The sequence below is a fragment of the Pogona vitticeps genome, chromosome 14, assembly GCF_051106095.1.
Source record: "Pogona vitticeps strain Pit_001003342236 chromosome 14, PviZW2.1, whole genome shotgun sequence".
Classification (NCBI taxonomy): Eukaryota; Metazoa; Chordata; class Lepidosauria; order Squamata; family Agamidae; genus Pogona; species Pogona vitticeps.
This window is the reverse complement of record NC_135796.1, coordinates 7,732,239-7,759,573: the sequence shown is the minus strand read 5'-3', so window position 1 is coordinate 7,759,573 and position 27,335 is coordinate 7,732,239. Positions and strand designations below refer to the sequence as shown.

The following is a 27,335-nucleotide window of genomic DNA, read 5'->3' as shown; positions in this document are numbered from 1 at the left end:
CCTTGGTCATTGGTTCCATTGTCGTACTGCTCTAAAAGTTAAGATCTTTTTCCTGATATTCAGCCTTAAACTGTCTTCCTGTAGCTTGAACCCATCATTACATGTCCTGCACTCTGAGATGATCAAAAACAGATCCTGCCCCTCCTTCTGTATGACTACCTTTCGAGTATTTCTGTATGATTACCTTTTGAGTGCAATCAAATCTCCCCTTGGTCTTATTTGCTCAAGACTAAACATGCCCTGTTCTTTCACTCTTTCCTCATAGGTCTTGGTTTCCAGTCCACTGATCATCCCTGTTGCCCTCCTCTCAACTTGCTTGTTTGTTGATATCCTTCTTAAAGTGCTGTGTCCAGAACTGGATGCAGTACTCTAGATGAGGCCTAACCAGTGATGAATAGAGAAGAACTAGTACGTCACAGGATATGGAGACTATACTTAAGTTAATGCACCTTAAAATCACATTTGCCTCTTTTTGCAGCCATATCACACTGTTGGCTCATATTCAGCTTTTGATCCACAACAATTGCAAGATCCTTCTCACTCATAGTATTACTGAGCCAAGCATGGTTACAACATGGGGCATCTTGTAACTGTGTATTTGGGTTTTTTCCCCTAGATGTAGAAATTTGCACTTATCCCTCCTAAATTTTATTCTGTTATTTTCAGCCCAGTGCTCAAGCCTATCTTTTTAAATTTTGTTCCTGTCTTCCAAGATATTAACTATTTGTGAGGCGAGGATCAGGAGAGTGTACCGTCCAACTCTCAAATAAAGACAGAAGCACAAGAGACAGTAGTGATAGAAAAAGAACTAAGAAAACTAGAAATAAAAGAAGAGACTGAATGGAGAGCAAATCAGGCGGGAAAGGAAGAGGATAAGAAGGAGGGAGGAGGGGTGGAAGCAGAAGCATGTTGGGGAAGAGAAGAGAAAGGAGAGGAAAAAGAAGAACTTGTAGAATTGATCCAAGACGACCCTTGGACAGGAGAGTGGGTAGAATTCAAGATACCCCATGAGTACGCTGAAAGGGAATGGAGACAACAGATGTCTAGAAAGCCAGCTTGCTGGGGGGAGACTGAGGAGCGAAAGCAAAGGAAGGAGTATAAAGCATAGTGAAGAACAGAGGAGAGAAAGGCGGGTCCAGAGAAATCCCGTGGGCCCTGCCCCTTCAGATCCCACCGGAGAACGATGCATGGCTCAATAAAAGGAGAACACAAGAGAAGTTCGACATCCAATCCACAAATCTGAAGTGGGCTGAGAACACGGCTGAGTTTATGAGTGCAAGACCCAAATGGTCCCATGAAGTTAGCAGTTATTCCCCGTTGTTGTACCATGAAGAGATACCCAGTTTTAATAATGTTAAGACTTTTGATTTGTTGTTAAAGTTGGACGACGATAAACAAGACTCACAAATTCATGAAGCTATGTTAAACAATAAACCAGTTTTATGTTGTGTTGTGGTTTTTTTTCTAGCCCCAGTGCATTGTGATGGGGTTTGCTGTGTTGTGGTGTGGGTTTTTTGTGATTTTTTTGGCGCCAGCACATTCCAATGGGGCTTGCTGTGTTGTGTGTGGGGTTTTTTTTTGTTTTGTTTTGTTTTTTGTCCCAGCGCGTTCCGATGGGGCTTGCATTGTTTTCTTGTTTTTGGTGATTTTTTTCCAGCCCCAGCGTGTTCTGATGGGGCTTGCTGTCTTTTTCTGTGTGTGTTTTTTTGTGATTTTTTTTCAGCCCCAGCATGCTCCGATGGGACTTGCTCTGTTGTTTTTTTTCCCCTGGCCCCAGCACGTTCCGTTGGGGCTTGCAGAGTTTTTTTGTTTGTTTGTTTTCTGATTATTTTTTCCCCAGCCCCAGCACGTTCCGATGGCGCTTGCTCTGTTTGTGGGTTTTTTGTGTGTGATTTTTTCCCTGTCCCCAGTGCATTCCCATGGGGCTTGCATTGATTTTTTGTTTTTTGGTGATTTTTTGGGGGGGGCGCAGTGCATTCTGATGGAGCCTGCTCTGTTTGTTTTTTTGTGTGTGGTTTTTTTTTCCCCCAGTCCCTGTGTGTTCCAATGAGGCTTGCTGTGTTGTTGTGTAGATTTTTTGTGATTTTTTTCCAGCCCCAGCACATTCTGATGGGGCTTGCTGTGTTGTTGGGATTTTTGTGATTTTTTTCCAGCCCCAGCGCGTTCTGATGGGGCTTGCTTTGTTTGGGGGGTAGTTTGGGTTTTTTCTTCAGCCCCAGCATGTTCCAATGGGGCTTGCATTTTTTTTAAAATTTTTGTTGATTTTCTTTTTCCAGCCCCAGCACGTTCCGATGGGGCTTGCTCTGTGTGTTTGATTATTTGTGATTTTCCCCCGGCTACAGGCATGTTCTGATGGGGCTTGCAGTGGTTTGTTGTTGTTGGGGTTTTTTGTGATTTTTTTTTTTCCGGCCGGAATGGATTAATGGGGTTTCAATGCATTCCTATGGGAAATGGTGCTTCGGCTTACAACCATTTCCAGTTACGACCATCATTCCAGAACGGATTAATTTCGTAAGTTGAGGCACCACTGTATAAGGGAATGTGAAGTATATATTGACAGAACTCTTGAGGAGGAGCAGCAATCAACGGAGGCCCTGGAAGTGGAAGAACAATGAGGGAAGGTAGAGGAGAAGAATGCAGAGGAGAGAGCAAATATTGTGGAGGAAGCACCATGGAAAAGAGTCAGTTAGGAACAAAAGAAGGAGAAGACTATCTTCACTGGTGGAACTGCAAAACTGCTTTCAGATTCTTGATGAGGAGACTGGGAGACAGCAAACAGACAAAGTCAAAGAGTAGCCCTTGTCAGTAATTGGTCTCATAAATGAGATCAAAAACCACGAAACAGGAAAATCCAGGCTTCCCTCACTCCCGATTGAAGTTAACTGCTTGAGTCAACACCAATTCCGGGACATGAACTTTTTGGACAACCCGTATTTAAGTCTGTTTCGATTTAACTAAAAAGAAACCACTTAATATTGTATCTTTACTGTTCAATGACTCAATCTTGGTAACGTAAGGCCAAATTCATTATCTATAGGGAAACTGTTCTGTTCAAAGGACTAGAAGGCCAATTATTAAACAACATGAGTTTATTTAAGTGAACAAAGAAGACATTTCTCTACAATTTCATTTCTAAATATCAGCATAACGTTCAGCACCTTCTATAAAACTTAACTATTGAACAAAACAAAATCTAAACTATAAACTAAGGAAAATAAACTATATTCTTACACAGTCCATATTGTTAAATCAGGTCCCTTCGTCTGGATCAAAGATATTCAGCGCCATGTTTTCGGATACCCAAAACTCTCTTCTTCTCCTCCCTCTCACAAGAGTCCCTTTTTCCACCCTCTTGTAAATCTCTCCAACCTGCCCCTTCCTGACATACTCGACCAATCACGAAGGAAGGAATTAACATAGGGTACACCCTACTTTCTCACCAACCACAAAGAATTGTTTATAATCCAGGTTAGAAATATTTTGACTCTGCTGTGTTTTTCTCTCCAGCTGCAGCGATAAGCTTGGCGACATGAAGCTGAAAATAACTACTAGTAATTTTCCAGAACTTAGCCTGTGTCAGACTCAAAATGGATTTCTCTATGGTTAAAACATGACTACATAACCCATCTCTAATTAGAAAAATACATTTCATCACAGCCCTCACAGGAGTACATGAGAGGGACAAAAACTCAGTGAAGCAGAGGCACTGAACCCACACACTACAAAAAGAGGAAGAGGAGACTCCCTACCACATGGGATTGAAATTGAGGTATGTCGGGAAAATCCATGGACCCACCATGTATGCTGTCTCCTGGAGAACAGAGTAGGATTGTGACAGAAGGATTGTTACTGTGTTTCCCCAAAAATAAGACAAGGTCTTATATTAATTGTTGCTCTAAAAATGCATTACGGCTTATTTTCAGGGGATGTTTTATTTGACATGTCATCTTCTAATTGCTGCACAATGGTGGTGGGAGGGGATTCTCTTGACTGGGGCTTATTTTGGGGGCCAAAATACTAGGCCTTATTTTTCAGGTTAGGTCTTATTTTCGGGGAAACTGGGTACCAGTCATAAAACCCACAAATAAATATCCCTTTCTTGTCATCCATGTGGGAACAAACAACATAGCCACAACTTCAAAGAGATCATATCAGATTTTGAAGCTCTGGGAAATAAACCCAAGGCCTTTGGGGCCCAGATAGGTTTCTCATTCATCTTACCAGTACTTGGAAGAGGAATAGAAAGGGAAATTCTCTGGGTGAATTACTGGCTATGAAGGTGGTATCGACTTGAGAGATTTGATTTTTGAGATCACAGGCAAAGCTTCCTCGAAGATGGACTGCTAGCAAGAGATGGATTACACTTCACAAGGACTGGGAAGAATGTGTTTCACCACAGTGTGAGGAACTTCATAAAGTGGGCTTCAGAATGAACTGGAAGGGGGAGGGAGAACCAAGCACAGAGGTAAAGCTAGATGGAATGAACCAAACAGTTCTAATGGGAGTCGGTAATAACTAACATCAATAACATTCATGACAAAGAAAAGCAGGCCACAAATCACACAATCTCCAGTGTCTATATACAAATGCTGGGAAACAAACAAACAAAAAACCCCCGGAAATTTTAGTTCAGGAGAGTAAATATGACTTGCTAGGAAAAACTGAAACTTAGTGGATGATTTCCATGACTGGAATACAGCTATTGAAGGATATAAATTAGGGTAGACCAAGGTATTCAAGGGTGGGCAAAATTATGGCTTTCCTGTTGAAGCACAACTCCCAAGATTCTTTGCCACTGGCTACACTACGTAGCCAACATGACTTTGACTCAACTCCGGGAGGCAGTGGAAGACAAGAGGGCCTGGCGTGCTGTGGTCCATGGGGTCACAATAACGACTAAAGAACAACAACAGTAAAACCCACATGTTCTGATGTATAAAAGGTTTCAATTCAGTTTCATGGGGGGTAGGTAAAATGACAGGAATTTGGGTTAGAAGTGCAAAATAACCCATATAATCAGCATAAAGACAGGAACTGAGATAATATTGGGTGATCTAGGTCAAGTGACATGTCTGGAGAAGCCCCATGGTCCAAGTGATTCCTTGGTGTTTGTTTGTTTCTCTGTTGCACACAATAATGTAGCTCTTTCTGGTGGGAAGGAAACAAACAAAATCTAGACTGTCTCAAAACAGTTCTTGCCTTCCTACGGGCACTTCCCTGTTTCGTAATCTGTTGTTGTCAATGATCCTGAAAGAGACTTGTCAGGATCATTAAAAATCTGTCTATCACTTCATGGTCCCTTTTAAGAACTAGTCACTGTTCACAGAAATAAATATAGCTTTCTGAATTTACAGATGAATCTAGTGTCCTTTAAGAAGTCATTAAAATTAGAATTAGATTTAGAATATCTTCCTGTAGTTCTTACCTACGTACAATATGTCATGGGTGGACTCAATGTCACTTCTTCAATGTGATTTCAGACTTCTTTATCAAAGGGTAATCTTGCCTAAAAATCTCTGTTGCATTTACTAACATTAATATATTGCTAATATAAACCTTTTCCATCTTTGCTACCCCATGCAGTAAAGAAATAATAATTTTTAAAAATCAGAAGCTTACAGCTTGAAGACCAAAAGGGCAAAATTATTGTTCTGTGCAAAGCAGCTTTTAGCCCCATGCCGGCCACATGTTCAGGAAAGAGAGGCTAGAAGCAGATTGTGATGAAGCATTTGTAGGGGGCGGGGGGGGTATCTGATGTTCAAAAGAAAAAAATTCCCTGGCTCTGTTCAAAATTTTGAATGTTCTAAAAGTAATTGTTTCAGTTGTATTCATCAACTAACAGTGAATTTTTAAAAAAGCATAGGGATGAATGGTTTCACTATATGTAGTTTTAGAGCTTCCTGTCCCTTCAGATGCTTGATCAATGTTGTTGTTGCTATATGCTGTCAAGGTTACCTTATGATCACCCTATGAATGAGGGTGTCAATCCTCCAAAAAGCCCTGTTGAGCTCTTGTAAACTCAAGCCTGTGGAATCAAACCGTTTCATATTTGATCTGCCTCTTTTCCTTCTGCCTTCAACTTTCCCAGGATATTTGGCTAATGCTCCATCCATGGCTACAGGTTGCTTTTAAATGGCCTCCTGATAATTGGTGATTTCTCTGTAGCTGGGCTTTTGTTTTTGTGGGTGGTGATGGCAATGAGATGCCTTTCTGAGTTGAGAGAAAGCAGCACCCTTCCAGCTGGAAGACTGGTCCAAGACTTTTTGCTGTCTGGCAGAGGAGTAGACAGTGCCTTCTGCTTTTGTTCAATGTACATTGTGAACATCCGGACAGCCAATGTTTCCCCACTCTGACCAAGTGGTCAGACCGACTTCATTGGTCCATGTCAGGCAAGTGGCACACCATGCGAAGAACAATACAGTTTTGACTTGGAGAGAATCTGCCATTTGTCAAATTTATCCTAGTCTGTTAACCATGACATCCCATAATGCCTGGAGAACTTTCCGTCCTCTGGTGCATCTTACTGTACTTTTCCAGATAATCTGCACAATTTGTTTTATGTTGGTTCTGTCATCTTGCCCAAAGTCAAACAGGTTGTAAATCAACTGTACAGCTGGGCGCGGTATGTTCTCTTCACAGAGCACCTCCCTGCGAATGAAGATCTCCCTCCTTCAGGCTTCAGTTAGAGAGGATGGCAATCGTGTACGGTAGAATACAGACAATAGGGGGATGGGGTGTTGGAGTCACTGCTCAGTATAGCCGTGGTAGGGAAACGTTTCCCTCCAGGATATTCTGGTCTACAACTCCAATCAGCCCTAACCAGCTTGGCCAGTTCAAAATGTCACAAAGGTCAAAACTTTCTTACAGTACATCTCCTCTAGGACAGGCATGCCATTCTCCATCAGCAGTGCACTTTGCATTCTATATACACAGACCAGAAAGAACAATCTCTAGGCTAGAAATCTGACATCAGAAACGGAAGGACACAAAAACTTGTGTCAGACTACTTCAGATTCTCCAAACTCTTTATCACTCTTTATTCCACAGAAAAGCGCTCTCTCTCTCTCTCTCTCTCTCTCTCTCTCTGTGTGTGTGTGTGTGTGTGTGTGAAAATCAATGATACTTTAATGCAGCCAATGAGAATAGATAGCAATGCTTAAGCCTAAACTAAACAAACATACTCAATTCCTTTCCAACTTTCAGTGCAGTTTGGTGTTTTTTATGTTACTATGCTGCTCCCCTCCCCCTGGGAGATGACGTTCTGTGGGACAAATAGACAACAGTATACTCATGTATTATTTTTGTTTCTTTCTGATTACTGATTTCTGATTACTGACAATCCATATTGCTTCCTCAGTAAACTATGTCTGCAAATTAGAAGGGTTCTTGGACCCTGAGGGAGCCTTTCTTCACTCCCTCTCTCTGTATTATAATTAGTGGCTCATGCTTCCTCAAGATTTAAACTCAGCCTCTGCACAACCATCTCTGCTTCAGTAGCACAGATCTGTTTCCAAGGTCTAGCTCCCTCATATGTACAAGTCCTTTTTCTTTCCACTGTCTACCATCTTTCCACCTGAGCCCTGATTTGGAGTGAAATTGGATTTTTCTTTTTTGCTGAAGCTGCGCCCACGTTTGCAGAACGATGGGTTCTTCCCACTCAATGTCACAGGAGACCCAGGAGCTTGCGGATAAAACCGGCTGTAAGTACATAGAGCTCATCTCCTTCATTGCCTCTTTCCTGTTACTCCTGTACTGTCTTTATTTTCACATCATCTTTTGATACTGGCCTTTTCTTTATTTGCAAAGGTGACACAAAAATTATTTGCTAAAAGAACCACCTTCTCTTTCTCTCTTGGGCATCAAATACATCTCTCCAAAGGGTGGCTGATCCTTATCAGAAGAATGTGGCTTAATAGGTTGAATAATTCCTCCCCAGCCCTCCCTGTGAGTGTCTTTTTAAAATCTTTCTGCAATGTATTCATGCTTTTGAAACACTATCAATGTGCTCACATGCACCAGCAATGATAACATTCCACAGATACCTCACAGTTAGGCAAAAGGAAGTTTGCCAACAAGACCTCTAAGTTGCAGGACCTCCTCTGTCTGCAGTCTTGCGGTTCTGACTTCCAGGAGGTTTATAGGAAGTGTGCAAAGGCAGATATCCTCATGTCTGATGTCTCTGTCCTGCAAACTCATTGCCTGTGCCAGTCCTTGTGCCAAATTGGAACAATCCAGACACAACAGGAAAATATGAGGAGACTTTGGAAGCTCCGACATTTCCAGTTACAGAAGATCCTTAAAAAGGGTATCCTGAGAGGGGATGATGACCCCAAAGCAGCCCAACGATGACTGGGCTCATTTAGAGACCACAGAAAGCTGTCACCCCTTTTTCCATTTAAGTTGCCTTTATTAAATTGATCAAGCTGTGTTTATGGACTATCTACATTGTCAGCTATTAATATCAGCTGTTTCTCAGAACCTCTCCTGCGAGGTTGTTGATCATGTGGATCAACAAGCACTTCTCTAAAGATTTTCTTGGTGTACAGTTTGAAAAGCAGTAGTTAAATAAATTACAGCAACAAGATTAGGGCTATAAACTTAATTTTCATCAGCTCTTTTCCAATTCATGGTGAATTCTATGAATTAGCAACTTAAAGAAGCCCTGTCATTAACAGCTCTGCTCAGATCTTGCAAATTTAAGCTCATATTGGCTGAAATCCTGTACAGTGGACCCTCTACTTACAGAATTAATCCGTATTGGAACGGTGGCTGCAGGTCGAAAAGTCTGTAGGTTGAGGCTCTATTGACCTACAATGCATTGAAAACCGATTAATCCCATAACCGGCCGTTTTTGTTCCATTTTTGTTCCTTTTTTTCTGGTCTGCAAGTCGAACCTAAATTTTGGAGCCACAGAAGTCTGTAACTCGAAAAGTCTGCAAGTCGAGCCGTCTGTAAATCGAGGGTCCACTGTAGTAAGTTACAACTAGAATAAGCCCACTGTGTGAGTGAGGATTTGTTGAGTCAACTCTTCCATAAGTTCCATTGATTCAATGAAATCAATGGAACTAGTTATGATTTATTACACAAGGTAATAGGATTTCAGCCAACAGGAAAGATCGATCCTTTTTTGTAATTGGTCTTCCTATTTTCCTCCTACTTCCAACTTTAAGCAGCATTATTGTCTTTTCCAGAGTATTATCTTCTCAGGCTATGCCGAAAGTATGATAGTCCCAGTTTAGTGTTTTTTTTTCTTTTTTTCTTTTTGTCATCCAATGTGATGCAGTGGATAGAGTGACAGACTAGGACTCAGAAGGTCCAGATTGAACCCCTGCTCAGCTATAGAAATTCACCGGAGGTACTAGCATCCACTTCTTTTAATTTCTGGTTGAATGGTATCTGTCAAGTTCTATTCCAACATTATGCTTCATATGATTTGTTGTTTTTCTAGATAGTTTTCACATTTGTACAAAGTAACAAGTGTGACACTTGAGAATCTTTTCTAGTTCCTTTATAGCTGTCTGTGAGCTCCCCCTACATCTCATCCATAATGACACAACAAGTAGTTGCAGAAACAGGTTCTTTATTAGAGCAATGAAATTTCTTAAAGGGCCAACAGGACCAAACAATAAAATGTAGAAACTTTAGGGTGCCAGGGAGTTGCCTTCACTCACTGTCCCTGGGAGTAGCATAGGCATTTTCCCCCTCTATGCCGCCATAGTCTCCTTCTGCAGTGGCTACTCCATAAATGTGGTAGTCCTCTGAAGAGGTACAGCCAAACTCAACTCAGACCTGGTTAGGCTCTCCAGAGTAGTGTGGTGCAGAAGGGGGAAGTATGGGAAGAGTACAGATTGAAAGTCGTGGTTACATAAATTAGAGCAACAAGAAGATTATGGTTATCAACTGAATATAGCCATATACAGTGGTGCCTCGCGTAACGAGCGCACCGTTTAACAACGAATCCGCATAGTGATGCATTTTTTGCGATCACATTGTGATGTTTTAGGTGGCAAAACATTGCATTGCGATGATTGGTAAGCGTTTCGCTTACTGATCTTCGCATTGCGATGTTAGGGAAACAGCTGATCAGCGGTTCCAAAATGGCTGCTGGGTGCAGAAAATGGCCGCCCGCAGCATTTTCGCGCCCTGCCCTCGCTTACCGAGGCGGCGAAAATGGCAGCCGGATGGGGAATCTTCACTTACCGGTGAGTTTTCCCCCCTTAGGAACACATTAAACGGAGTTTAATGCATTCCTATGGGGTTTTCTTTTCCGTATAGCGATGTTTCTGGATAGCGACGTTAATCCTGGAACGGATTAACGTCACTATGCGGGGCACCACTGTATAGTATCTGGCTGGCTGCGGGTATGCTGACCAGGAGACTTCCACTGCTTTCTCTGCCAACATTGTGCCTGTCTCTGGTTCTTGAGCCTCTGAACTTCCCATTGCCTGGCCTTGTCTTGGCGAACACAGGCGGCCTCTTCAAGTGGAGTCAGCAGCTCAACCCAGCATGCAGTGTTGCGATCACAGTGGTAGATGGTCTCCCAGCTGTTGACATCTCCGGCATCTTTGAATGCCTCCCAGTCCACAGTGTCAACCCAACAGTCCATCTCTCCTGCCTCACTCTCCTACTTATATTCCATCTCCACCATAGCTACACCTGTGGCCTCAAGGGCATTGTCTGTGTCTCCGCTGCCAATGCCCCAGTCCACAGGTGACTGCAAGTTGGGAATTTCACCCTGACTATCAGGAAGGTGGAGAGCCCACTCTAGTGGGCAGTGTCACCAGTCCCACACTGTTCTAAATCCCAATCTTCTAACTTCTTCATTGTCAACAATGAAGTTATACAATTATTCTGTAGCCCTGGTTTTTGTAATAATATTGAATTGCAAAATCCTGCTTTCACAGTTCTTCTTACACCTTCGTAACTATTCATTTCATTGCTTTCTGCAAGTAACATAGTGTCATCTGTATTTCTTAAATGACTTCCAACCAGTTTTCAATTCTGCTTTCCCTGAACTTAATCTAGCTTTTTGTATGGTCATAGATTGAACAGATAGAGATAAAATGCACCTTTGTCTGAAAACATAGGCTATTGGAAATCATTCTGTAAAGGCACCCTTTACAGAGCCTAATAGGCAGAAAGAATGTTTAACCATTTATGGTCTCCCAGCCAGTTCTGGACATCTCCGGTAGAGATGGGGATGAATGTTTTAAAAATGGTGATTAGTTATGATTCATGATTCGTCAAGGTGGACAAATCAATGAATATGAATTTATGAATATTCTCTGATGAACTGATGAATCAATTCATCAATTTGTTTTCACTTTAAAATGCTATAAAACTGGCCGCCAAGCACCTAGAGAAACCAAATTTGCAGATAAGCTTCCTCAGACAGTTTTCTACAAATTTGGTGAACATTGGGTTCCGGACCCCTGAGTTAAATGGTGAGCAGTGGGACACCCCAAGGAAAGTTCCCCCAGGTACTTAGAGAATCCTAAATCACATAGAAGCTTTCTATGTCTTTTCCTATCAAGCCTGCTGAGTTTGGTGATGACTGGTTATCGGACATCTGAGTTATTCACCCACAAATTGGGCCCCCATCAGCATAAGAGAGGGGGAAAGGGATCAAAGCAATCCCCCCCAGCTTAACGCGATGCCGCAAAGGCAGCGGAGCTGGGGGATCGCTTTGATCCCTTTCCCCCTCTTCCTATGCTGCAGAGGATAGAAAGGGGGGGAGCCCGATCCAAGCCATCCCCCAACCCAGGGGGTGGGTTTCCCTTCTGGCAGACTTTAGCAAGCCGCCAAAGGGAAAATTCCTCTCTGCTTATGCCTCTGGGGAACAGCTGATCCACGGGGGGGGGCATAAGCAGGTAGGGAAAGAAGGGATGAATATAAAAGGGTTATATTCGTTGCTTCATATTCATTCTCTGGACTCCAAGAATATGAAGCAATGAATATCTGATGAATCAGGGATATTTGTTGAATATCCTAATTTGTTTTTATATTCGTCCTCATGACTAATCTCTAGCAATGGCAGTACTTCCTGGGCTTCGAATGCCTCCCAGTCCAAAAATCCCAGTCCCCACCCACACAGTCCTCCTCTCCTGCCTTGCTCTCCTCCTTAAATGCCATCTCCACCATAGTGGCAGAAAGAGTACAGTTTCTCCATCTACTACTTCCAGTTATGTAGGTAAATTGATTTTTGTATTGTCTGTCTGGTGACAGTCGCCTGAAGTATGTATTTCTCATTTTCTCTCTCTCTTTATTATGTGGTCACAGACACCCAGCTTAAAACAGTACAACAATAAGAACAAAGTAATAACAAAATCATTAAAGCATACACTGATTTAGGAAAAGCAATCTGTTAGATTGTTTTCATAATCTTAGCCACAGACTTCATGATAGCTTGGTTTTTACCTGCCATTCAATACTCCAGGGACTGAGCACCCTTCTAACTGTTCAGCAGTTTCTCAGGCAGTCTGCCTGTTAGAAGCCCCCCTCACCAAATGTTTGAATAAATGTGTTTTCCCCCTAGCTTTCGAATACCTGACTAATCAGTGCTTGGAGTTTGATTTCACTAAAAGGGCGGAGAACTTTGGAGGCAAAGGCGTTGTCTCTTTTGTTAGTTTGGGTGCCTCCTAAGCACAACTCATGAGAAATGCAAATAGAAGGAAACCAAGCCTTTAATTCTTCCACCATGGCGTTTTCAGAGAGCACTCAGTATTCCCCTTTTCCAGGCTAAAGGAATCTGCATTTTTTTGGCCACAGTGCTTCTTTTGGCCAAACTCCGTGAACATCCCCTTTCCCCAAACTTTAAGTTAACTGTAACTGTTGATGTTGTAGCACTGTTTGTATAAGGACATTAGGTACTTATGTTATAAATAGTTATGACTACTAGCTAACTTCATGGATTGCTGCCTTGCCATGGCGAAAGGGCTTGAGTAACTCAAAGAAGCTATGGGCTATGCCGTGCAGGGCCACCCAAGATGGACAGGTCATAGTGGAGAGTTCCGACTAAACGCAATCCACCTGGAGAAGGCTTTGGCAAGCCACTCCAGTATCTATGCCAAGAAAACCCCATGACCAGAAACAAAAGGCTAAAAGATATGACGCTGGAAGATGGTACCCTCAGGTTGCAAGGCATCCAACATTCTACTGAGGAATAGCGGAGGACGAGGCCTTACAAATAGCAGAGAAGAGAAGGAAAACAAAATGCAAGGGAGACAGGGAAAGTTACAGAAAACTGAATGCAGACTTCCAAAGAATAGCAAGGAGAGACAAGAGGGCCTTCTTAAATGAACAATGCAAAGAAATAGAGGAAAATAATAGAAAAGGAAAAACCAGAGATCTGTTCAAGAAAATTGAAGATATTAAAGGAACATTTTGTGCAAAAATGAACATGATAAAGGACAAAAATGGGAGGGACAGCATAGAAGCAGAAGACATCAAGAAGAGGTGGCAAGAATGCACAGAGGAATTATATCAGAAAGATTTGGATATCCCGGACCACCCAGATAATGTGGTTGCTGACCTTGAGCCAGACATCCTGGAGAGTGAAGTCAAGTGGGCCTTAGAAAGCATGGCTAACAACAAGGCCAGTGGAGGTGATGGCATTCCAGTTGAACTATTTAAAATCTTAAAAGATGACACTGTCAAAGTGCTACATTCAATATGCCAGCAAGTTTGCAAAACTCAACAGTGGCCAGAGGACTGGAAAAGATCAGTCTACATCCCAATCCCAAAGAAAGCTGACCGTCGAAAAATTGATGCTTTTGAATTGTGGTGCTAAAGGAAATCAACCCTGAGTGCTCACTGGAAGGACAGATCCTGAAGCTGAGGCTCCAATCCTTTGACCATCTCATGAGAGACTCCCTGGAGAAGACGCTGATGTTAGGAAAGTGTGAAGGCAAGAGGAGAAGAGGATGACAGAGGACGAGATGGTTGGAGCAACCAACATGAATTTAACCCAACTCCGGGAGGCAGTGGAAGACAGGAGGACCTGGGGTGCTCTGGCCCATGGGGTTATGAAGAGTTGGACACAACTAAACGACTAAACAACAACAACAAGTTGCTAACTTGTAGCTATTTTATAAAATAGAATGCTGATCTTTTTTACTACAACCGTTTAGAAAAAGTTCAGGACAAAATATCCTAAACCTGGTTACACATGTCACCAGACCTGCATATTACCTGGTAGCTCTTATGACTGCTTAGTGCTGGATAGATTAACAGTCACCCATTTGCTTCTCAAATTCTGGAAGTGGTCTTTCAGAAGAGGGTTGGTTAGGATATCTGCTGTAGTGCCATTTCAATGATGCCTTTCTCAGTCACACCAAGGCATCATTGAAATGGCAACTTTTAATTTTGATTCAGCTCTGGTAAACCTTGGTCATGAGTAAACCAACAATCCAAAGTCCTGCCTAGAAGTAGACTAACATCATCAGTGTGAATGGAAGGATTGCTCAATTGAAGATGAGAATCTTTTAAGCATGAACTAGGTAAATTTTTGTCCAGTTGTGTTCGACTCTAGGGGGCGGTGCTCATCCCCGTTTCCATGCCATAGAGCCAGCGTTTTGTCCGAAGACAATCTTCCATGGTCACATGGCCAGTGCGACTTAGACATGGAACACTGTTACCTTTCCACCGAGGTGGTCCCTATTTATCTACTCACATTTGCATGCTTTCAAACTGCTAGGTTGGCGGGAGCTGGGACAAGTGACGGGCGCTCATTCCGTCACGTGGATTCGATCTTACAACTGCTTGGTCTTCTGACCCTGCAGCACAGGCTTCTGCGGTTTAGCCCGCAGCGCCACCACGCCAGCACGAACTAGACTGCTCCAAATTCCCCTTTCCGGACGCCCTAGCCCTAACCATACAATTTAGCTAGATACCTTTCTAATTTCAAAAGACAAGCAAATAATTTATAGCTGACATAAGAGATTGCGTCTGCCAGCGCGTAATTAGTGCATTCCACTCCTGGAGACATAAAATTGTCAACAAACTGTCCAATGTCCTTCTTGTATGGTTTCACAAAAGGCTTCAACTAAGCAAATGTCTTAAAACATTTCAACCGTGTTAGAAATTGGAGACCTGCTTTCATCTTTAAGGATGGATCCCATGATTCAGAATTTGCTATAGAAAGTTATTCTGGCTGGTTTCCAGCTGGGCAGGTACCACCTCATTCCATCCTCAGATTTCAGACCCATACAAAAGTTGTGTTATTGGTTTGCCCTGAAATATTTTAAGTCCAGGAACTATTAGTTGGCCACTAAAAGCTGCATTAAGATGTGCCTTCCAGGATAAGGAGGCTTTGAATTATATACTGAAGTATTCAAAGAATGGGATTGTAAACAATTAGTACATTGTTTATTTGTGCATATGTCCACCATTACTGAAGACTGCATTTTAAAAATCATAGTTAATCTTCAGCTCTTGTTCCCCGTAGTCTGGTCAGCATTCTTTTAAGCCGAGCCTCAGTAGACAACAGAAATTCCATGACATTGACATACCAGAATGAATTCAAGACACACTTGCATTGTGTGCGGAGTTTATACTTGTGACTGGAACAATGTAATGGACATGAAATTAGATTTAAAAGAAACTAACAAAAACTCCTATTGGTTTCTTTTGTATGCTTCTTTTTACATCTCTGCTTAACAAAACAGAGTCCAACAGAAACCTCACTGACCCATCCTTACCCTAACTGTAAGTGCAATTCAATCAACAACCTAAAGAAATTTATTTTGATGCTCAGTATCTGTCAGTGAAGAAAATAAAAGCTAATGAAACATCAATTAAAGCAAGATAGTTGCTGTAGCTGTTGGTATACTGCTGGATAGCCCAGTGAGAACTGCTGGATAGCTCAGTGGTTTAGGCACTGGGCCGTGGAGCTAGAGATTAAGAGTATGATTCCCCACTATGCCTCCTTGACAGGGGCTGGATTTCCAATTCTGCAGTTCTAAGATGATGATGGTGATTACCTCTGTATTAGGGCTTTCAATATAATAAAATTGTGCATCATGTTGGAAGATCATCTGCTCTGGTAGAAGGAGATTTGATGACTCTACCAAACCTTCTAATCTAATTAAGAAATGGTGAGAATCATAGAATAAACGAGTTAGAAGGGGCCTATAAGGTCACCGACACCAACCCTCTGCTCAATGTAGGAATCCAAATCAAAGCAGATCTTTGTCCAACCAGACGGTTGTCCAAATTTTCTCTTGAACGCCTCCAGCATTGGAATGTTCACCACCTCCGGAGGTAATTGGTTCCATTATTTTTCACAATATTCAGCTGAAATCTGGCTTCCCTTCTAGGTCTGACTTATCCTAGTCATGCAGGAATTCATCAGAAAGAGAATTACAGAGTAAATGTCATAAGCATCTGTGTAACATAGTGCTGTTTCTTATTCCACTGATGCCTCCTGCAATGGAAACAATCTGGTAGAAATGAGCAAACGAAGAATCAGGCGACAACTTTTGGTTAGTCCATATTTTGTAAGAGAAGTATGCAGGGAAGCTGTAAATCAGCTGAACACAATGATAAGCAGAAAGGATTAATGTTTAGTTTCAGCCTTCCTAATCTGTTGATTTAAGAACCTGTTTAAAATTCGCAAAATTAAAAGGTGTGTCCATTACACAAGAGATACATATAATTCTCCCTCTCAAGATGTAGTCTGCACTTGTCGATTCATGCTATATCTTTTTTTGGTTGTCAAGGACCACATGTGGTGGGTGGGGCTGAAGTTATCAGGCGATGTGACCAGAGCGTAAAGTAGGCAAACCTTTCTCGGTTTCCACCATCTCTTTCTCTCTCTTTCTCTGACACTCTTGTGTCTTTTCTCTCATAGATTTTGCTTCTTCCTTCTTCATCTTGTTTTACTCTTTCCTATTCATTTCACTTATCAGCTAGTAGGGAATGGCCAGAGGATTCTTGAGAGACTTTTGAAATTAGGCCGAGATGCAAGGGCTATAGGCAATGATAGGGCCACATTCTGCCCATATTTATGCCTTATGATATGTACTGGAATGTCAGATTTCCCTAATATGTTATAATGGGGGAGATAATTTTTATTCTCTTATATTGTGAAGAAAAACTTTTTTCTCTCTTGAGGGCCTTGCTCCTTGCACATATATTCTCTCCATGGAAAGATGTAGCCAGGATATATCAAAAATGGCCAGACTCACTCCTTCTCCCTTTCTCACTCTCTATTTGCCTGTTTGAATTTAATTTAATTTGCCAGAACTTTGAAATGATTTGCAGAGTGTTTTTGAAATCAGATCCTTATCCGTTTGAGTCTGTCCTATGTTGGCTTCTTGATTTTTTTTTAAAAAAAAGAACCTTAATCTCCCGCACCCCCCAGGTCCTGTTGCCTTTGAGGAATCCTGTAAATGTGCATTGTCTGTTGGTGGGATGTCTCTAGCAGTAGGCATCCTTCAGTCTCGACAGACTATGGTAACGTGCTCTGTATGGAGGTCTTGGAACAGCATCTAGTGTGGCTGAGAAAGCCAGTTTGAGAGTGACAATCCCTTCCGCACTGAAGACCAATACAATCTGTACCCCGTCCAATTCCCTGATTTTGCTGCTTTCATGACTGCCTCTTTGCCTCAGCCTGCTGAACAAGAGTCTCTTCAAATTGGCAGAGGCCATGATGCCTGCCTCCAGGCTGAATGCTCAGATGTCAAGGTTTCCCATCTGTTGAGGTCCATTCCTAAGGCCTTCAGATCCTGCTTGCAGATATCCTTGTATCGCATCTGTGGTCTCTCCCTGCACTAATTCTCCATACAGGAGATCTTTTGGAATCCGACCATTCTCACAACATGCCCAATCCAATGCTAAAAATTCCATCTCTATGTCTGTAGAGGCTTTCAAAATGTGTTGAGTGTAGGACTCCAAGTACTTTCATCTGGCAAATGTTTCATACTAATTATTCCTGTTTTTTGGCGTGCCAAGTCCAGGTTTGGGGCAGGATGTTCTCAGTGGAGCCTCTGCTGGAACTGGGCCACCTGCTGCTGTTGCCACGTTCCATTGGCTGCCTCTCCTTCTAGGCACCACATTTTGGAGAGAAGGAGAAGTGCGGAAGGCAAGGTGGGCAGGGGCTGTTCCTGCTGCATCACTCACTGCGGACTGTGACTCAGAAGCAGCACCAGCAAGTGAGAGGATCAGGATCAGGGATCAGGCTCACGGGCTGGCAGGAATGTAAACATATTAGAATTGTATTAATTAAAATATACAACTCAACATAAATTGAAGAATTTCTAAACCATCTCAACAGCATCCACCCAAATATGCAATTCACCATGGAAAAAGAAATAGAGGGCCAACTCCCATTTTAGATGTTATGGTCATACGCAAAACTGACCTCCTATTGGGACACAAGGTCTACAGAAAACCCACCCACCCACCTGGTATCTACACAAAAACTCCAACCACCACCCACAGCATAAAAGAAAATGAAGCATCCACACCAGAATCAAAGAACATGAGAGACACTGCAGACTAAAACAACCGGAAAAATCGGCAGTAGCTGAGCATGCCCTAAAACAAGCTGGACATGAAATTCTATTTCAAAATACTGAAATACTGGACAACACTAGCAATCATTACATTAGACTGCATAGGGTAGCCATTGAAATCCACAAACACCAGCAGAGTTTCAACAAAAAAGAAGAAAGTTTAAAACTCAGCAAAGCTTGGCTCCCAGCACTGAAAAATACAGCCTGCAAAAGGTTAACTAACTCTACCCAACCACAAGGACCGGTGATCACTACACACAAAATACCAGCTAACAGCACTCATCAATCACAGTGACATATAATCTCTCCTCCTTATCACAACAATACACCCACAACAAAAACACATTGATTACCATAATAATCCATCTCCTGAAAAGGACAAAAGCTCATCCAACAGCTATAAATACCCAACTCCCAAACAAACTGCACCAGAGCACAGAGTGCTACTCCTGTCCTCTGAAGATGCCGGCCACAGAGACTGGCGAACCATTAGCAAGAACAACCTTCAGAACATGGCCAAAGAACCCGAAAAACCCACAACAACTATTAGATCCTGGCCGTGAAAGCCTTCACAAATACAAGTTTTATTTTATTTGCCAAACATGGATTTCAAAATTCTTTCTCTCCATGTACATGTTGTTACCTATTTCCTTATCAAAATCTGTTTCCAACTTTGAGAGTTGTTTTTAGTTTTTTATCTCTAACAATGCATTATAAATCTTAGCCACCATCTTTTTCATAGGCTTATTGGCAGTAAAGGCCAAAACTGAGGGCCAAAAATGTGCACTTGACACTGGCTCTTGAAGTGAGCACATTCCTTGAGTTTTTATAATAATAGTAGCCTTGACTGAGTAAGCACCATTTACAGCAGGGGTCTCAAACATGTGGCCCTGGGGCCATTTGCGACCCACCGGATGATAGTTTGCGGCCCCCACCTTGCCTGCCCCCCGAAGCGCCTATGCGTCCTCTGCTGTCAAGAGTCAAAAAAAGCCTTGCCTTGCTTGCTAACTCTCTCCCAAGACAGTGCCTTTTAAATTTTATGTTGTGACCTCCTTTCCCCCGCCCCCCCCCAGCGAGGTGGTCGCTAGCGCTCCCTCCCTTCTCCACTTCTTTGTCCTGCTGCTGCTGGTGGTGGTGGTAGTGAAGAAGAAGCCAGAGGGGGTCGTGGCCAACAACGAGGGCTCGCATGCCCCTCCTCATCCTCCTTGGAGCCCCAGCCAGGCTAAGGAAACTCCTGGGCAGCTTCCTCGGGCTCTTGGCAGAAAATTTGATGTGGCCCAGCCTCACAGCGGCCCCCCAGGTAAATTGCGTTTGAGACCCCTGATTGACAGGATACTCAACTGGTGTAGCAGATGGAGTGACAGATTAGGAAATCTGGGTTCAAATTCCCATTTGGCCATGGAAACTCTTGAATGTCCACACATTCAGGAGTATGGGTAAAACTGTTAAAACTCATATCTCAGTTATCTTGAAAGCCCTATTAGAGTCATATTATTTATCATCAAGTCAGTTCTGACATAACCCTTCAGAGAGGAAAGCAATAGTTATTCCTGAAGTTGTTATAATCAGCTTGATTTATAGTTGTACTAACTAAAATATAGCATGATTAATCAACAGAATCAAAATTCCTACCATAACTCCTCATCTGGCAAAAGTAATTGAGAGGAAGCAAGCAGTTCAAAAAAAAACATTGTCAAATGCAGGTCCTGAAAGCTTATGTTGGTTGTAACTTTTCAGTAATCTAATGAAGTTATTATCCAACCCAACATACTAAAAGGTTTCTTAGCCTTTCAAAGGACAAAATGTTCTGCTGCAAATGTAGACACAAGCCTTTCACTGTGATTTAATAAAGAGCTGTCACTCAATGCAGCCACGTTTTGCGTATTTGAAACTACACTAGCCAGGCTTTCTATTAGAAAGGTTGGAAGGACAAAAACTGGAGTAATCATGACTTCCTTGTTTCATGCTAATGTCCACCTACATAGGTGCAAAATATTCAAGAATTAGTAATTTTAATCTTTTTCGTCTCTCAACAAAAATTATTCAGATATTCAGATGACTGGTGCATCTCTCTTTCTGCTTCCCTAAGGTGTGGCAGAAACTGTCTATATGTGCTTTTTAAAAAGTTCAGTAATATGGGTTAGAAAAATATTTTCTTCTTTCTAAAGCAAATGGCAAACACCAGATGTCAAAACTTCAGTTATATTTTCCATACTGTGCAGCATGGAAATCTTCATCAGAACATCACTGTTATGGGCTGTAGTCCTCTGATTCTTTGTACAACTGAAATAACTAACCTTCACATCTAAAATAGCACCCTTACTAATGAAGCTGCTTTTTTTTTACATTAAACAGTTTGCAATAGGGAGCTTTTAGCTTGTCTTCTCACATCTCCCAGAGTAGATGAAGACCAGATGGTTGAAAATCCAGGCAGGATGTGAAACTATGCAGGCAAAGGAAGGAAGTCAGTGAGAGGTGCCTGCTGTGCCTTCCCCCTTCTCATCTCTCTTTTATAACATTTTCATTTATATGCTGTTCTTCTCTCTGGAGACCCAGAACAACACACAGCACAAAAACAATGCACATATCATAGACAACAATATAATACTCAGATAAAACGAAGCATCAACATAAACAACTTTATCTTATATATATCAACATATAAAAATATATGCCACCTGTTGAAATAGCATTTCCTAGCTTCCAAAGCCCCCCCCCCCCAACAATTGCACTTTGCCTTCACTCTTGAATCCCAGCAGCGATGCCATGCTTTGCAGGGACAGAGGAAGAGAATTCCAGAGCATAAGGAGCAACAACACGGAAGGATCTTTTTTGAATATATTCAGGCATGGCTGCTTTGGTGGTTGGCAATTTTGAATGATCTCACGTGTCACAGGAGCTCATTTGGACAGTGATGGTTCAAGATCTGGGGGGGGGGATTCAAAAAGGGTTGTACCTATATTTTAGATGCATATATCTACCATTGTCCCAAAGTTCTTTGATCATCATCATAAATAGTTAGAATGGTGTAGTCAAACCAGGACTTTTAGACTTGGAATGCCAGGACTTTTAGATTAGCAGAGAGTATGAAGTCATCTGTCACCCCTGCCAAATTTCTCTCTGCCTTTTGAGCTTAGCAGCAGCCTTCACAAACAGCTTGGAGATGACAACAGATTTTTCACTGTGAGAATATATTCCTATCATACTTATTCCTATCATAATGCACAGTTGTGTGTGTGTGTTTTGGCTTGATCTTGAATGGACTGTTTTCATTGCACAGCTTCATTTTAAAGATGAAACTCTGCTCTGACATTTAGTGAGCTATTCTTGACTCAGGACTGTTGCAGCCTTCAGATAATAAGATCACAGCTTTGTATAGACACCTTCATCTCCATAGTAAAAATCTTAATAGCAATACAGGACATAATCTTGTTGGGTTTTCAGCTTTGTTATGTACCACCAAGTTGCATTCAACTTACAATGACTGTAATAGTTTTTTTTTAAAGTTATATGCAATATCTAAAGAGTGGCCATGCCACCTCTGGCCCACTTGGTTTCCAGGCAGGATCCTGAACCCAGATTTCCATGTCAAATTGTTTGTTCTAGAACCTTCCTTGGTACCAATTTCCAAAAAAGTAGCCATGTTAATCCATCACACCATGTTTGTAAAAGAAAAGGAAAAAAAATCTTATAGCACTTCAATAACAAACAATTTTATTTCAGTGTGAAATACATTATTTTTAACATAGGATCTTATCCAATACCTCTTTCAGCTTTTTTACTTCAATTTTTTAAAGGGCTGGAGTGTGTATTGTACTGCTTTTCCTTCTCTCTCCAAGAAGTAGAGTGTAGTTATTTGCATCCAAGTTTCCCTTTACTTCTACCACATTAACCTGTTGGTGAGAACCGGATCCAGGATTGCTGGATCCTTCTCTTGGAAGACGAAGTAATCAGCAAGGTAGTGAAGAATTTGGTGGACCTTCCATTCTTAGTAGAGTTGGAATTGTAGCAGATATCAGGTCATTGAACTGCACTATATATATTTATACTTATCTTGATGTCATGTGATCTAAAGGGGAATTATCCCAGTGTTCACTCAGTTTTGTAGGAGACCGCCCCTTCCATTGTTTTCACTCTACATGTCTCACATAAAGGGTCTTCAACCTTCCATGCTCAGAATCATTTATCTGCTCACAGTTGAGCATCTCTTTTACATATAAAGCTATTCATTCTCCCTTCTTGTTTAGTTTATGCCTTTTGAATAAGTTATGTCTTTCCATTACTGCAGTCCAGTTATAAATCTGATCCCCAGACTTCAGTAATGCCTAAAAAATCATATGTGCTTCCAGTGTTCATGGCTGTCTTGTTTGTTTCCCATGGTCTGTGAACTGGTATAGTGACATTTGAAAACATGGACCATTCTCTCCAGTATGGTCCTCATTGTTTCGTTCCAAAATGGCCACCAGGTGAAGAAAATGGCTGCCCGCTGTGTTTTCGTGCCCTTTCCTCGCTTACCGGGCAGCGAAAATGGCAGCCGCATGGAGGATTTCCGCAGAATGGTGAGTTTTTTGCCCATAGGAATGCATTAAACGTGTTTTAATGCGTTCCTATGGGCTTTTTTGCCCCGCATAGCGACGAATCCACATAGCAACGATTTTTTTTGGAACGGATTATCGTCGCTATGCGGGGCACCACTGTATAATCATCATTAAATAAAACAATTACATATTTAAAAATTGCACATTAAACATTGTTTAAAAGATGGTAGGATTGACTCAATGGCTGACATTTGCAATGGGTTTTCAACAATGGAAACGTCTGCCTAAACAACCAGGTTTTTAGAGATTGTTTTGAAAGTCAGGGAGCCTGGCGGGTGTCCGGGGTAGTTGATGCCAGAGTCCAAGTGCAACCACTGCGAAGGTCCTCTCCCTTTTGGCCTCTCTTGGATCAACGCCCTCAGACATCCCACCAGGGATGAACGGGCAGGACAGGCAGTTCCTGCCAGAAGGAGGCATTATGTCGTTACTGAGGTCCCAATTAATAGATAATAATACATAAGAGATAGTATTTTTCTCCCAGTTGATGCTAGTGAAACAGGACTGAGGCTGAGGAAGCAATAAGAAGATAATTGTGGAATATTAAAATAACTTTTTCAATCTTCCATGAAAAAAATCACCACCAAAATATTTTTTTAAAAAAAATCCTGGGATGTGGTTTGAGTTTATTGACAAATGGCTTATCTCTTTTCTCTTGGAAGTTACTACAGATCAAATTGAGAACCTGCATCGAAGATTTAAGCAGTTGAGTGGGGACCAACCAACTATCCGGTAAGATCCTTGTAAACTTTTTGTCTTAATCCTTAGCATATCCTAAGCATTTAGGATATTTCATTGCATTGGTAGACTCGGACCAGTTCTGGTAGTTTGCAAGGTAAATCATGCTTCACTTTTAAGTAATGAGAACCAAAACTGGACTGTTGCATTAAAACATATTAGCAATTAATGCCTTAGTAAAAGCAAGCCCTTGTCTCCGGAAACAGGTACTGAAGACAGCCTGAGCAACTGATAAGTAGAACTCAAAATCTTACTTTACAAGGTCTCTCCTGTAACAGCTGAGTGGCAATTGCTTCCACTTTCATCTCCTGAGCTGAATTACAATCATGTTGTTGTTGTTGAGGTTCCCACCTGTATTGCAGCAACCAAGCATTCCACATGACAGGAGGAATTAGGATGCAAAATTGATTAAAAATGTAAAATCCTCTCCTTTCCTTTTCTCAGAAACTTTTCTTTTCCCCCTCATTTTATTCATTATTCATTACTTTCTTCATCTCTGTGATTCAAGTGTGTTTTCATTATGTATGATTTTAAGAAGGAATCCATCTAGTGAATCTGTGCTTTATAACTTAGTACTGTAGTTGCTGTAAGTAAATCTCCACTAAAGGGGGATTCTGCTAGGCGGAGCCATTTTAGTCACCACCTTCCACCACCCTTTGAACCCTAGGCTGGGTGAAACCTAGCGGTGCGTGAAAAAGCAACTATGGGCCAGCTGTCACTTTTTCCCAGGGCAGAAACTCCCCTGAGGCTAGCACACCAACCAGACTAGGTAGACCACCCAAGTAACAAAATTAGCAAGCCTAGCCTTCTGGCCAAGGCACTTTCTTTGAGCACTCTACCACTTTTCTCCGCAAGGATCACACCTTGGTAAAATATTGTTAAATTATTAAAAATTATTTTTAGAAGTAAAAGAATTTTTAAAAGCAATGCAAAAGCATCAAGTAACGAAGTGAGCTCTACATAAAAAGCAAACCCCATAAAGCTACATAAAAGGAAAACACATAAAAAGTTGCCCAGTTCTGCCAAATGGCTTAATTGCCTCTATAAGCTAAGCAATCATGGTGAAGCTTTTGTCTCCAGTGATCCATCGCCAGCAGACAGGCAAGCATGCAGATGTGTAAGCTGCATCTCGCCTTCTCCTCCTTTTCCAGATCTTGAATCAATGTCCCGCAACATGGTATTATCCGATCAAATTAAAGTTCTTTGCTTAGTCACCCCACTCTCAAGATGTAACTTTTCTCAACTCCACTTCTGCTTTCTCATGAGTTTCTGCTGACACGCAATTAAGATGGAATGTGGTGTTCTGTCTCATTTCAGCACAGAGTGAAAACAGATCTTTTTCAAGTAGATAAAAGCCACCTGCAGGAGACTTGGGAAGAACTACATAACCCAATTTCCTCACCGTTACTACTGTGTTAATATTACTTACTATTAATATTACTACTAGTATTAATATTACTATTATTTTGTTATTTTTAATTTATTTTTACTATTACTGTTATATTTACTTGGTAGTTCGTACTACAAAATAGAAATATTGATAATCACTTGCATTTGTACATTTATAAATAATATAATTTAAATAAATTCAAAAATCTGATGTAGCTACTTTTAAATTGTGTATACATTTCAAATTTTGTTAGGATTTGTTAAAAACTGATGCATTGAATGGTTGAAATTCTGTTCTTTTATTTATGCCATGTAAGACTAGGCTGATTTTTTAAATAAAACAGTTCTGAATTCAGGCAGTGAGTGAACAGAGCAAGCAAACAAGGAAAGCAAACAGGAGTTTGACTTAGTCATAATGGTAAAGATAGTGTTTACTGAAAGAAGAAAGAAAAGGGGAAATCAAGAACGCAAAGGCAGAGAGAGCACAGCAGAAGAACAAAATTGAGACATACACCAGGAAACGAATGACTAGGACAGCAAACACCAGTTTGATGGGGGAAGTTCAGTGAGGCAGGCCAGGCTAGAGACCCCTAACAAAATTCTTGTTTTCTGGGCATAGCTATAGTCATATGAAAAGGAAAACACTCCCTCTGAATTCTAGTTTTACATATCAGGACATTTTGATTTTTATAGTCATCTGGTCCTTAGCAGATTTGATACACGTGACATACTACAGCATGTCATGATAAAGCCAAAGTGGAGAAGCCATGTGTGAAAAACTAAGTACACCTTATGATTCAATAGCTTATAGAACCATATTTAGAAGCAATAAATTGATCATTTTCTATATGGCTTTATCAGTCTCTCACATCGTTGTGGAGGAATTTTGGCCCACTCTTCTTTACAACGTTGCTTCATTTTATTGAGGTTTTGTGAGCATTTGTTTATGCGCAGCTCTCTTAAGGTCTGGACTTTGACTGGGTCATTGCAACACCTTGATTCTTTTATTTTTCAGCCATTCTGTTCTTGATTTGCTAGTGTGCTTGGTATCATTGTCCTGTTGCATGACCCAGTTTCAGCCAAGCTTTGGCTGTTGGCCTCACATTTGACTTGAATACTTTGGTATAGAGAGGAGTTCATGGCCAACTCAGTGACTACAAGATGCCCAGGCCCTGTGGCTGTAAAACAAGCCTACAGTCAACCCTCAACTGACAAACTTAATCCATTCCGGAACAGCGTTTGTAAGTTGAAAAATTCGTAAAATGATTTCCCATTTCCCATAGGAATGCATTGAAACCCCGTTAATCCAATCCGGCCGAATTAAAAAAAAAAAAACCAAACACTGCAAGCCCCTGGGCCTACAAAAAACAACCCCAACAGCCCAATCCCACCCTGCAAAATAAAAAAAAATTAAAAAGGGTTTCTGGCAAGCAAGCCTCACTCAGTTCCCTGGCTTCCCCGCTGCCTTTCTCCACTGCCGCTGCCACGCCTGGACCTCCGCTGCCACTACCGGGGCTGCTCCCGAGCTTGGGGGGGGGGGAAGAAAGACTGGATTGCCTTTCTCTCCCACCCTGCGGCTTCTCCTGAAGGGCTGCTCCTGATGGCTTTTGTGGCAGCAGAGAAGCCGTGGGGGGGGGGAGAGAAAGGTGATCTTCAAAGCCATCAGGAGCAGCCCTTCGGGAGAAGCTGTGGGGCGGGAGAGAAAGGCAATCGGCACCTTCGGAGCTCTCAAAGGGCTGTTTGCCCAACATTGGAAGAAGCCCTTTGAAAGCTCCGGAGGCAAAAAGGCAGGGAGAAAGGGTGGGAAATTCGAATTTCCAGCCCTTTCTCCCTGCCTTTTTGCTTTTGGAGGTCTCAAAGGGCTTCCTCCGATGTCGGGGGGGAAAGCCCTTTGGGAGCTCCAAAGGCGACAAATGGCTCAGTTCACAAAAAAATGGCATTGACTTGCAAACGGAGTCTCGACCTCATTCGTAGGTCGAGGCTCCGTTCACAAGTTGATGCCAATTTTTGCGAACGGAGCTATTCATAAATCAAAAAGTTTGTATGTGGGACTGTTCGTAAATCGAGGGTTGACTGTAAATTGTCACTCCTCCACCAC

At 41.8% G+C, this 27,335-nt stretch overlaps 1 protein-coding gene across 4 annotated transcripts in view; it reads left to right on the top strand.

The window, feature by feature from the left end:
- Window positions 1-6,188: 6,188 nt before the first annotated feature.
- The window catches only part of TESC (tescalcin), a 37,131-nt gene continuing 15,984 nt past the window's right edge, over window positions 6,189-27,335 (top strand). For all 4 annotated transcript variants that reach the window (XM_020813595.3, XM_020813592.3, XM_072983269.2 and 1 more), the window contains exons 1-2: window positions 6,189-7,700; window positions 23,773-23,842. In XM_020813595.3, coding sequence (XP_020669254.3) covers window positions 7,643-7,700; window positions 23,773-23,842 — 128 coding nt within the window. In that variant the 5' untranslated portion in view covers window positions 6,189-7,642. The remainder of the gene's footprint in view (window positions 7,701-23,772; window positions 23,843-27,335) is intronic.